Source organism: Notechis scutatus, chromosome 3 (genome assembly GCF_049901735.1).
Source record: "Notechis scutatus isolate UNSWTSFEM ecotype Mainland chromosome 3, rNotScu1.2, whole genome shotgun sequence".
NCBI lineage: Eukaryota > Metazoa > Chordata > Lepidosauria > Squamata > Elapidae > Notechis > Notechis scutatus.
In genome coordinates, this window is record NC_142011.1 from 115,099,734 (window position 1) to 115,112,503 (window position 12,770).

The 12,770-nt window shown below is 36.5% G+C and overlaps 1 protein-coding gene across 1 annotated transcript in view; it reads right to left on the minus strand.

Moving 5' to 3' along the window:
• The window catches only part of ARAP3 (ArfGAP with RhoGAP domain, ankyrin repeat and PH domain 3), a 178,058-nt gene extending 165,524 nt beyond the window's left edge, over window positions 1-12,534 (minus strand). Inside the window, exons 1-3 of the mRNA XM_026683190.2 lie at window positions 12,405-12,534; window positions 10,272-11,301; window positions 8,143-8,204 (exon numbers count right to left, since the gene is read on the minus strand). Of these exons, the coding sequence (XP_026538975.2) occupies window positions 8,143-8,204; window positions 10,272-11,263 (1,054 nt within the window). The 5' untranslated portion in view covers window positions 11,264-11,301; window positions 12,405-12,534. The remainder of the gene's footprint in view (window positions 1-8,142; window positions 8,205-10,271; window positions 11,302-12,404) is intronic.
• Between the last annotated feature and the right edge of the window lie 236 nt (window positions 12,535-12,770).

Below are 12,770 nucleotides of genomic sequence, written 5' to 3' on the forward strand. Positions count from 1 at the left end.
CCTCTCTGCTCACCTCACTTCGATAGGCCTCCGATCTTTTCGGGTGCAGCTTGGCTTCTCCCTCTTTTAATTTCTTCAATCTTCCTCTCCTTTTCCTTTATCTAGTCTTTTTTCTTTTTCTGTGACTTATCTTTCCCTCTCTACCTCTCCTCCTACTGTTTTATTTTATTTTAGTAGCGACTTATCTGCCCGCAATGTGACTATACTTCCTCTGTTGGTGCCATCTTGTTCTTGTTAAATAAATGAGAAGGTGGGGAAAGTGGAAGACAAAGTAGGGAAAGTAGAAGAAAAATTAGAGAATTTCCAACAAATTCTAGCAAAAAATGAAGAGCATATACAAAAACTAGAAGAGAAAGCAGATTTAACAGAAAAAAGAGTGGGAGAGCTTGATTATAGACTTACATTGGCAGATCAAAATAAAGAAAGAACAATAATTTTGTTGGAAATGGACTAGGCAGAATATTGAAATTCCAGAATATGGAAGAAGAAAAGGGAGAAAAATTAGCAGAGATAATGGCAGAAATGTTGGAAGGAGCCTTGGAGGTGCCCAAAGAAAAAATTATGGCTGCAATTGATGAAATATTCAGAGTGCACACTAGATAGGCGATGACAAATAAATTGCCCAGGGAGGTCCATGTGATATTTACTAAGAAAGCAACAAAAACAGAGATCCTGCAGAGAGCAAGAGATGAACCTCTGAAATACAAAGGAAAAGAAATAACAGTTCTAAAATAAATTCCAAGAAGAGTTAGAGATTTAAGGAAGGAATATCAATTTTTGACAAAGTGTTTAATCAAAAAGGGTGTGAATTTTAGATGGCTGATACCAGAGGGAATATTGGTGACCTGGCAGGAGCAAAGACATAGACTAGATTCAATAGAGAAGGCGGAACAATTCTATGATGATTATTTCAGATCGCAGGAGGAAGAGAGAATGAGAGAGGAAGGAGAAATTAGATGTCAAGAGGAATATATAGGAGAGAGAGATAAGCAACAAAGACAGGAGGAAAGAGACCAGGATAGCAATAAGAGAAGGAAAAAAAGCAAAAGAAGCAAGAGAGATAAGAGCAACCAGAGCAACAAAATCTATTTATAAATAAAGTTATGGAAGAGAATATAAAGTTAATATCAATTAATATAAATGGACTGGACTCGGCAATAAAAAGGAAAAGGATTTTTAATAAACTAGATATAATATAATTTGTTTATAAGAAGTCCACATCAAAAAGCAACACAGTATAGTACTGGAATACTTTAAAATTGGGAAGCTATATACCTCCCTCTCACAACAAAGGGGTGTAATGCTTTATATTAAAATGACAATAAAAGCAAAACCAATTCATACAGATGAGAAAGGGAGGGTTTTGATGGTGAAAATAATGATGAATTATAAACAGACACTTGTAGTGGCAATATACACACCAAATAATAATCAAGAGGATTTTTATGATAAATTTCATAAGAAAACAATAGAACTAGAATATGAAAACATATGCATACAATAGTGGATGTGGAACTGGATTACAAAACTAGAAAGACAAATAAAAAAGCTAGGAAAAAAGTCCCAAAGACTTTTTTAAAATGGCAGAAGAATGAGGTATTCAAGATGCTTGGCAAGAAATACTTACTAAGAAAAATCAGGAAAAACATAAGTTACAGGCATTTGCTGATGATTTAGTTTTTATTTTAGAAGATCTATTAGAAACAGGACCTAAGTTAATTTAAAAAATAGAAGAATAATGCAAAGTGGCAGGATTAAAAATAAACAGAGAAAAAACTAAGATTTTAGTGAAAAATGTTACAGAGAAACAAAAAAAGAGTTAATAAGAAGATTAGATATTCAGATTACTAAGATAGTGAAATATCTAGGGATTCAGTTAACAGCAAGATGTGTGACACTTACGGAAGATAATTATAATAAATTGAAACAACAAGTTAAGATGGATTTGGAAAAATTTGCAGCTATCATTAATAGGAAGAATAGCATCAATTAAAATGAATATACTGCCAAGATTATTATATTTGTTTCAAACAATCCCAATAAAATTAGAGAAAAAATACTCTGAAGATCTTAACAAAATATTACACTTGGGAAGGGAAAAAAGCAAGAATCAATTTTAAAATGTTACAGGATGCTAGAACCAGAGGAGGGTTTGGATTATTTAACTGGGAATTATATTATCAGGCCGCAGTCTTAACATGAATGAAAGAATGGATTGTACTGAGGAATACAAGATTATTGACTCTGGAGGGGCATGATTTACAATTGGGTTGGCATGTCTTTTTATGGTATGGGAAAAATAAGATACATGGTTACTTTCAAAGTAACCTTGTATCTTATATTATATAAGAAATGCATTATTGTTATATAAGAAATGCATTATTCTTAACATGGGAGAAAATTAGAGAACAACACTACTTGAAGATACCAGTCTGGCTTTTGACAATGGAAGCACTTATTCATCCAAATATTATTAATATGGAAAATATTCTTAGATACAAAGATATTTTGAATGAATAAAGTAAGCTCAAAACTAAACAAGAATTAAAAGAGCAAGGGTGTGGTAAAAAGAGCATATAGTTTGGTATTCATATGTGCAAATACAGTCTAGATATGAAAAAGATGCTAAACTAAATGGTTTTTTATAAAGAATTGACAGAACGAGACAAGATATTAACAGGAACAGAAGAAAAACTGATAAAAATTGTATAGTTATCTATTGGGAATTAAAATGGAAGAAGAACAGATGAAAGCAACTGTCAACTAAAAAGATACTAGACTAGATAAATCAATTTACTTTTCTCTGAGATGTGGCTAGAGACTTTGATTTAAATGAGGGTGGATTTGTTGGAGCCCTGACAGCGACAATGATAGCATGGGCCACAAATTTTGGGTACACTATAGAATTAGACAAATGGTAGAAACTGTGGGAGAGAAATTATAAATTATCAATGTCATCTGCTTACAAAGAAAATCTGTATAAGATGTTCTATAGATGGCACTTTGCACCGGCAAGACTGGCAAGGATGTTTAAAGATAAATCAGCTAAATGCTGGAAGTGTCATCAGGCACCTGGATCATATTAACATATGTGGTGGTCTGGTCATGGGTAGGAGCTATAAGATACTGGACAAAAATACACACGTTTGGAAAAGATGATACAGCAACATATTGATTTAAAACCAGAAATAATTTTGTTGGGGATTATAACTGAAATATATAATAAAGAAAAGCTATATTTAAGCATTCATGTATTGACTGCAGCTAGAACTGTATTTGCACAAAATTGGAAAAGTGAAAAGATTCCAACAGAAGAGAATATGATCAGGAAAATATTAAAATGTGCAGAAATGAACAGGTTAATACTTGCAATTAAAGAAAAGGAACAAACTGAATATTATATGGCACGGGAATTATTTTATCAAGAGAATAAAAATAGAAATTAGAAAATCTAAGAAGATCAGCCAAAAATAGTAAATGTGTGAATAAGAATTAAATATGCTAAGAATTGTTATTATAATTAGATACATTATGTGTAGTAGTATGAAGTAATAATAGAGTAATTATATAATAGTAATGAATATGTACTAATTGTAATGGTTATGGCACAAGATATTTGTACCCAGACAACACACGAAAGATGGAATGTTTGTGTAAAATAAAAAAATGGTAAAAAAGAATTGCAGATGACACCAAGCTGGCAGGAATAGCCAAAACTTTAGAAGAGAGGCTCAAAATCCAGATGGAACTCGACAGAGTTGAACATTGGGCCCTATCCAACAAAATACAATTCAATGGTGAAAAAAGTAAGGTTTTACACTTAGGCAACCCTCCCCCCAAATGTACAGTTATAGAATAGGTGGAAACTAGCTCAATAGCAGTAACTGCAAGAGGGATTTTGCAGTCATAGTGGACAACCACTTAAATATGAGTCAGCAGTGTGCTGCAGCCACCAAAAAAGCCAATGCAATCCTATGTTGTATTAACAGAGGAATAGTTTTGTACTGCCTTGGTAAAACCATACTTGGAATAATGCATCTAGTTTTGGTCACCATAATATAAAAAAGCCGTTGAGACTCTGGGAAGAGTAGAAAGAAGAGATGATCAGGGGGATGGAGGCTAAAGCATATGAAGAACGGTTGCAGGAATTGAGTATGTGTAGTCTAGCGAAAAGAAGCACTAGGAGTGACACGATAGCAATGTTTTGATATTTTAGTATTTTTTTAGTATTTAGTATTTATTTGATTTATCAATCGCTTACAAGATACAGGTATAAGAATAAACATAGTTTTGAATAAATGAGATAGATACGTATAAGAAAAATAAAAAAAACAATAGGACAGGGACGATAGGCACGATTGGTGCGCTTATGCACACCCCCTACAGGCCTCTTAGAAAGGGGATGAGGTCAATAGTAGACAGTCTAAGGTTAAAGTTTTTGGGGTTTGGGGAAGAAACCAAAGAGTCAGGTAGAATATTCCAAACATTGACCACTCTGTTGCTGAAGTCATATTTTCTGCAGTCAAGTTTGGTTCGGTTAACCTTGAGTTTGTATCTATTGTGTGCTCTTGTATTGTTATGATTGAAGCTGAAGTATTCATTTGCATGTAGGACATTGCAATGTATGATTTTATATACTATATTTAGATCGGACCAGAGGTGGCATAGTTCTAGGTTTTCCAGGTCTAGAGTTTCAAGTCTGGTGGCATAAGGTATTCTGCAATGACTAGAGGAGCGGAGAGCTCTTCTTGTGAAATATTTCTGGACTTTTTCAATTGTGTTAATATCAGATACATGATATGGGTTCCAGACTGATGAGCTGTATTCAAGTATAGGTCTAGCAAAAGTTTTGTATGCTTTAGTTAGTAGTGTGATATTACCAGAGAAGAAGCTACGTAGGATTAGATTAACAACTCTTAATGCCTTTTTGGCTATGTAGTTACAGTGGGCTCTACCACTTAGATCATTAGAGATGAGTACTCTAAGGTCCTTGACAAAGTTTGGATCCTCAACAAGGTCTTGATTATTTAGCTTGAATTTTATTTTCTGATTTTTTTTGCCAATATGTAAGACAGAGCATTTATTTGTTGAGATTTGAAGTTGCCATTTGATTGACCATTCTGATACATAGTCAAGGTCTTTTGGGAGGGTAGTAGCATTGTCTGTGGTGTTGAATAGCTTTACATCATCAGCGAAGAGAACGCAGTTGCTCTTAATATGATCACAGAGGTCATTTATGTAGAGTATGAAGAGAGTTGTCCTAAAACACTGCCTTGAGGAACACCACTGTTGACAGGTACAGAATTTGATAGGATGCTCCCAATTTTGACTATTTGTTGTCTGTTTGACAGGAATGCTTCTATCCAGTTATGTAGGTGTCCAGAGATACCATAAGATTTTAGTTTTAGTAGTAGTTTGTCATGTACCACTGAATCAAAGGCTTTACAGAAGTCTATGTAGATTGCGTCTATTGCTTTGCCCTGATCGAGTTGTGTGGTCCATATGTTTTTGCAGTGTAAGAGTTGCAGATTACAGGACAGTTTTTTTTCTGAAACCAAATTGTTTATTATTTATGTTTATTATTTGAGAGACTGCCACAAAGAACGGGCCAACCAATTCTCCAAACTATCAGAAGGCAGGACAAGAAGCAATGGATGGAAACTAATCAAAGGGAGAACCAACCTAGAATTAAGAACTAATTTATTGACAGTGAGAACAATTAACCCATGGAACACCTTGCCTTCAGAAGTTGTGGGTGTTCCATCACTGAAGGTTTTTAAAAAGAGATTTGACAGCTATTTGCCCAGAATGGTATAGGATCTTCTGTTTGTGCAGAGGGTTGGACTAGAAGGTTCCTTCCAACTATTGTTCTGTTCTGTACACAGAATTGATATGAATTGTAATCAGAGGCAGATCCCACCTAAAGCACTATGGCATCACACTTTTAAGAAAATTCAGAAGATAGCAATGACAGCAATCAGGGATTTGAAACTAACTTGTATAAGAGATAGTGAAGGAACTGGGAATGATTAGCTCTAAGAGGAATAGAGTGATATTATAGTTCTCATTAAATACAGAATCACAGAGAAGATCAGTATCTTTTGTTCCATCTGGTGATACAAAATAACAGACTGAAGTTATAGGAAGGCAATTACAACTCAATTTTAGGGGGTGGGGAATCCGAAGAGTAAAATGATGTACAAGTAGTCCTTCACTTAGAATCATAATGGAGTTGCCAATTATCATTGTACATCATGTCAGTGTAAAGTGGGTTATCACAATATTGACCTGATTTTATTACCTTTTTTTACAACAGTCATTAAGGCAGCCTATTGTCCTCTTTGGGCCATTTTTGCCAAAATCTGGAAATTATGACTAGTTTTCAGCAAAAAATGTCATAAATCATAATCACATGATTACCGAATGCTGCAAATGGCCATAAATGCAATCATACAGTCACATTACCATGAGATAACATGGTTGTCAAATTTTGGAACTGGACTGTAAGTATCTTTTTGGGGTAACTGCCACCAGTTGCTAAGTGACTGGTCAAACATTGAGGGCTACCTGTAACCAATTAATCAAAAAAGTGATTCAATTCCTCTTTGCTATATACATATGGTCTTTGAATTATGAGCACACATTCTGCAGCCATTCAAACTTGCAATGGTGCTGAACTAGGCACTTATGATTGGTCAGTTCTAGCCATCACAATATCCCTGCAGTCATATGATCATAAACTGAGTGCTTGATACCCTGTTTGCAATTATATTGTTGCAGTAAGCTGTGGTCAATTATTTCTAATTTCCAGTGCTCCCTGCTGGCTTCTATATCTGAAGTCAATAAGGAAATTTGAAGTTACGGTTACATGATGTTCTTGCTTAATGACATATGCATTCCTTGCTTAATAATGGTAACCAGTATTGACACTGCTAACCAATACAGTTATGTCACATTGCACGTTACAATAGGAAGCTTAGGGACTTCTATTGACAACTAGTAATCTGAGGATTAGTAGCAGACATGTATGCGCAAGCAAAAGCTAACATAATTCTTCTCTGGGATGATTTCATCTGCATTTCTGCACTGAGCCATGGGTTGAACTTAATAAAATAATTCTTTTAAGGCAATTTTCTGCATTTTTTGTACTTCTTTGTAGTTTTATGATATGGGTTACCAGCAGGGGTGGGATTGACCGGTTCAGGTGAACCGAATGTTAAAGTTACATCTGGTTCACGGAACTGGTATTTCAACTGACCCACTGGCCCTGCCCACCCTGCCCCTCCCTTCCCAGGAATCTCCACACAGCCCATTTTTGATGGAAGTAAGTGCAGGATCTGCATGGAGGCTCTGGGAGGGGGGAAAAGGGCCTTCCGGAAATCCTGAAACAGGCCTGTTTCTGGCTTCCGAAGGGCCTCCAGAGTCCGGGAGAAGCTGTTTTTGCCCTCCCGGAGGCCCAGGGAAGGCCCTCCTGAAAAAACCGTAAGTCACGAAACGAGCCTGTTTCTGGCTTCCAGAGCCTTGGAAAGGCTGTTTTTGGCCTCCCAGAGGTCTGGGGGAGGCCTCCGGACCCTTGGGAAGGCAAAAAACTGCCCTGCCAGAAAAAACGAAAGTCATGAAACAGGCCTGTTTCTGTCTTCCAGTGGGCCTCCAGAGCCCAGGGAAGGCCTCCAGACTCTTAGGAGGGCAAAAAATGGCCCTCCTGGAAGTACAGCAAGTTCAGAAACGGGTCTGTTTCCGGCTTCCGGTGGGTCACCAGAGTCTGGGGGAGGCTGTTTTTGCCCAGGGGAAGCCTTCTGACCCTTCACCTTGGGAGTGTGAAAATGGCCTCCCTCAGGCTCTGGAGGCCCACTGGAAGCTGGAAACAGGAAATTCCAGTAGGCCATGCCTACCATGGCCATGCCCACCCAGCAACCAGGTAGTGAACCGGTTGCTGGGATTTTTGAATTCCACCACTGGTTACCAAGAGAATCTAGTTTTAGAAAACTTATAAGCCATCCTTTTCTATCTGATCCCATTTTTATCTACTTTTGTGTTATATTAGCTAAGAAAAACAAGCACAGAGTTTACAATGTTACGTTAAAATCTACCTCATCCTACCCTTTCCCATTACTATCCAAGAGAACTATTATCTTCACTCACTTGAACTGCTGTGAGGTCCTTCAGATGAATGTTGTGAACACAAGCACAACTGTCCCAGGGAGCTATGAAAAGAGGGAGAAGATTTTATTTTACATTTACAGTTATTCTGTTCCCTTTTATTGGAATTATACAGGTAATCTTCGACTTACAAAAATTCATTTAGTGACTATTCAAAATTACAATGGCATTGAAAATAGTGACGTGACTGTTTTTCACACTTACAACTGTTTCCGCATCCCCATGGTCTTGTGATCAAAATTCAGATGCTTTGCAACTGATTCATATGTTAGGACTACGACATGCACCCCCATTAAAATCATAAGCCTCTAGCTGCATCTCTCAGAGTGAAAAAGATTGATTTATTAGGAGTTGACATGTTGGCGTTTCCCGGTTGCAGCCAACTCTGACATATCATTCATTTCACCCTTGACCCTGGTCTTCCCCCCACCCCCTGGACATATATTCAGCAATGAGACACATCCATAGCCAAGAGTCATCAATCATGCTCTCCAGTAATTTGTGCTCCAGAAACTTCAGTTGCCAAAGCGATTATCTGAAGCCTTTAAGGAATGTACTGCTTTTCCCCCTCCCTTTCTGCTGACAACTAAAAAGAAGTATTTTTAGTTGACATCATATTTATGTCAGTTGCAGTGTTCCAGGGTCATGTGAACAGCTTTTGTGACCTTTTGACAAGTAAAATCAAAGGGGAAGCCAGATTCACTTAACAACTGTTACTAGCTTAAGAACTGCAATGATTCACTTAACAACTGTGTCAACTGCAATGATTCACTTAACAAACTGTGGCAAGAAAGGTTGTAAAATGGGAAAAAACTCACTTAACAGATGTCTTGCTTAGCAATAGATATTTTGGGCTCAATTGTGGTCATAAGTCAAGGATTACCTGTATCACTGAAGAACTGAAGATCATTTTTCTGAAAAGCAATTTTAGCTAGCTTATGCTTTCTTGCAAGGTGAACTACATTTTAAATTTAAATTCAGGCACCACACTATGGGCTTATTCAACAGCTACACTGTCCTCCAGTCTACGAGATGACACAAAAAATAGGTAATCCATTCTGATTCAATAACAACTGATACTATCCTTACAGTTTTAAGATGAGACAAGATAAAGTCAGTAATGGAGAAAGCTGCAGTCAAAACTGGCCAGTAGTTGCTAGTAGACCTCAACCTATACAGTCACAACAAAAATTGGGCATATAGTAAGATTTTTATCAGGAGATGTATAACCTTTATTGACTAAATACAAAGTTAAGGTAAAGGTAATGCTAGTCATTTCCAGCTCTAGGAGCAGTGCTTATCTCCGTTTCTAAGCCGAAGAGCCAGCGCTGTCCAAAGACATCTCCATGGTCATGTGGCTGGCATGACTAAACACCAAAGGTGCATGGAGTGCTGTTACCTTCGCACTAAAATGGTCCCTATTTTTCTACTTGGATTTTTTACATGCTTTCAAACTGCTAAGTTGGCAGAAGTAATGGGAGCTCATTTCGTTACGCAGCACTAGGGATTTGAACCGCTGAACTACTGACCTTCTGATTGACAAGCTCAATGTCTTAGCCACTGAGCCATTGAATACAAAGTTAAGCAACCTCAAACAAAGGGAGAATCATGAGGATGTGTCTCTACACTTAGCAAACTGTCATTATGCAGTTGGGGGAATATGAGGAGGAGCCTTAACACATCATTCACAATATAGCCATCCAATACTGATCCTCACCATTCCTCTGGTATAAATCCTACCAAAACCTGTAAAGTATCAGTCTTTTCTATAGCTAGGATTCAACTAGCTGGGGTTCCATATTATTATATAGCCTAACCATGACCCTAAATGAAGCCTATATATCTCAAGACTTTGTGGAATTACATTATGAATCTCTGCCTTAAATGTATGGAATTCTGAAGAAGTCCAGTTAACTGCAAGGTTGAACAGATACCAGATCAATAATTCTAAAGAAGGTAGGATCAATTCCTATTCTTTTATTACTAATATTTGGCGTGTACATACATGTACGCACATATACACAATATCTTTCACAGTCTTCTTGCTCTCGATGAGGCTTTTCTAATTGAAAGGAGTAAACTACACTGCTAGGAAGAACATATATACTTACCCAGCCTTCTTCATGTTAAAATTTCCATTTTGTAGCACTATTTCAGAATGCTGTGTGCTAGTCCCACCTCTCAGGCTTTCCTTCATTTCTACTCTTTTAGCTGACAAGGGCAAAGTAACACCTGGTACCATCTCTTTCTTATTCTCCAGGGAGGCTGACTGGGTGAGGACAGAAGGAACTAATGAAGTCTCTGCCTGTATTTTCTTAGCAGTTGAAATGGATGTGGTTGGACTGATGTCCATAGACTGGCTGTTATATAGACTGGAAAATTTGGGAATAGAAGGAAAGAAATGTGTTCCTTCAGTACTCATTTTATTGATGTGAAGAAAAGTCTGAATGCCAGTTCCAGAATTATCCTCTGTTGCTTCTCTCTGAGAAGATAGAGTATGGACTTGGTCTTTTGAGGTTGTATCAAAAGTCTGAGCATTTGTGGTACATTTTTCTTGGTCAAATCTTTCTTGAATATTATGTGCTCCTTGTGCAGAACAAAAAGTGGGTTTATGAACAGGCAGCAATATTGACAATGATACTGGCTGTAGTTTGGCTGTTCCGTGATCATGTGGGAATACAGTTCTGGGTTTAGGTACTGGCTTTCCTATAGGATAAGTAGACTTTTTATTAAGAAGTGACTGTTGGAGCTGTCTGGCTAAATCATGATCAACCTCAGAATCAGAAATAGTTTTTGCCAACATTTCTTCATTTTTTATCACAGGTCTATCTGAAGAATATGTACATTCAACTGCATGGGACTCTTCTGCCATGTGCCCACTGTTGTTGTCCATAAACAGATGAGTTTGCTGTACTAAATTCAGAATCCTTTTACAATGGCCTGTAGCAGTGATGCCAAGTTTCTGTAGGTCCTCCTTACAGAGAGAGGTCACATCTTTCACTAAGACATATCCATGTTGTTTGAATGTATCTTGATAGCTTTCCAGATGAATGATGGCAAGCCAGTCTGCAATATCAGAATCCATGTGACACAAAGGATGCATGTTACTTCAGCAAGGAAGTATACTTCTCAGTCTACAATCTATGAGACACCAAAGAAAGAGTGAAAACTTCAGAAATTAAACATTTGCAACAGCAATGTAATCTATACTAAATCTGGTATCAGTGAAAAAAAATAAATACACTAGGTTTTCTAGTCTAAATTCTTAATTTTAGCTTCAGTTGGTTGGGAAAAATAAATAGTTGCTCAGTTCAAAAAAAAAGAGTTAAAATTGCTATTCCCTGGGCTCAAATTGGTTATTATCGCTAATAAATGTTTATGACAAAAGATTCCTTTAAAAAACCCATTTCCTAGGAAAAGAGGGCTAACTAACTATTACAGACCACTTTCAGCCATCCAGTCTTCAGTGAATCTGAGAAAGAATCTCTTATTTTTCTACAAAACTTGAACCTATTGAAATTTGGCATGGATGTTCCTTACGTTCCATCACAAATAGGTTTCTTTTATATTAAACATATTTTAATGGGCATAACTCAGAATTTGTGTAACTATTTCTACATCTTCATCATCTCATAAACAATGACAATCCATTCTGTTGAAAAACTAAAGTTTTGTATATTTTTTCTCATGGTAGCCTATGGGAATTTAATGTTCACCTATTTATTCATTATTGAATTTATGCACATATCTATTTATTCCAGTGGTCAACATAAGTTACATCAATACAAATACAGTTTATGAGACATAAAATTAATGTAACAAAAATCAAAACCAAAATTAGAATTAGTCATTAAAACAATTAACAATTACATTCTTGGCAAAAGAAATTTGCTTTATCATCTTTCTAAACATTTTCCAAGCCTTGTGCTTGTTCTGGTCATATTATCTATGGAGTAACCCAGAAGAGATAAAAATTATTTTGTAGTTGATAGCTTGCTGGCTTTGAGATTTGAAGCAGGACTTTCTATTTTTTTATTTAAAATATTTATATTACCCATTTTATGCCAAATTGGGAGGCTCCCAACCAATTTTTAACAATTTCTTCACCATGACATGTTATGAGGATTCTTTGGTAATCCCTGCCACTTCTTTCCTGCTATTTTGGAAACTTCCATCATTTTCCTCTATGCAAAAAAACTGGATCTTGACTATACTGATATTATATATTGATAAGATACACTTACCCTTTATTCCACTCTTCACTAATAGTCATTACAGTTGGTCATGTAAGACAAGAGATATAAGATATCCTTCAAATTCCTGTTTGGAGAACAGTTCAGATATGGATACCATCCCACAAATGAAGCAGCTTCTGCTACTACTTGGCTGTTGTTCCCCCTAACCCAACTCAATTCTTCCATTTCCTCCCATTGTTCCAGATAGGTTTCCTTCCTGTTGCTTTCTCCCACCCTGCAAACAGAAATTATTCACTTTACTGTGAATGTGGCAATGATCCTGTACATGAGAATATTTTATATACGTTACATGTATACAATGTTTTGAATATAAGAATTTAAACTGCAATGAGAACATTGAATAATACTGAAGAT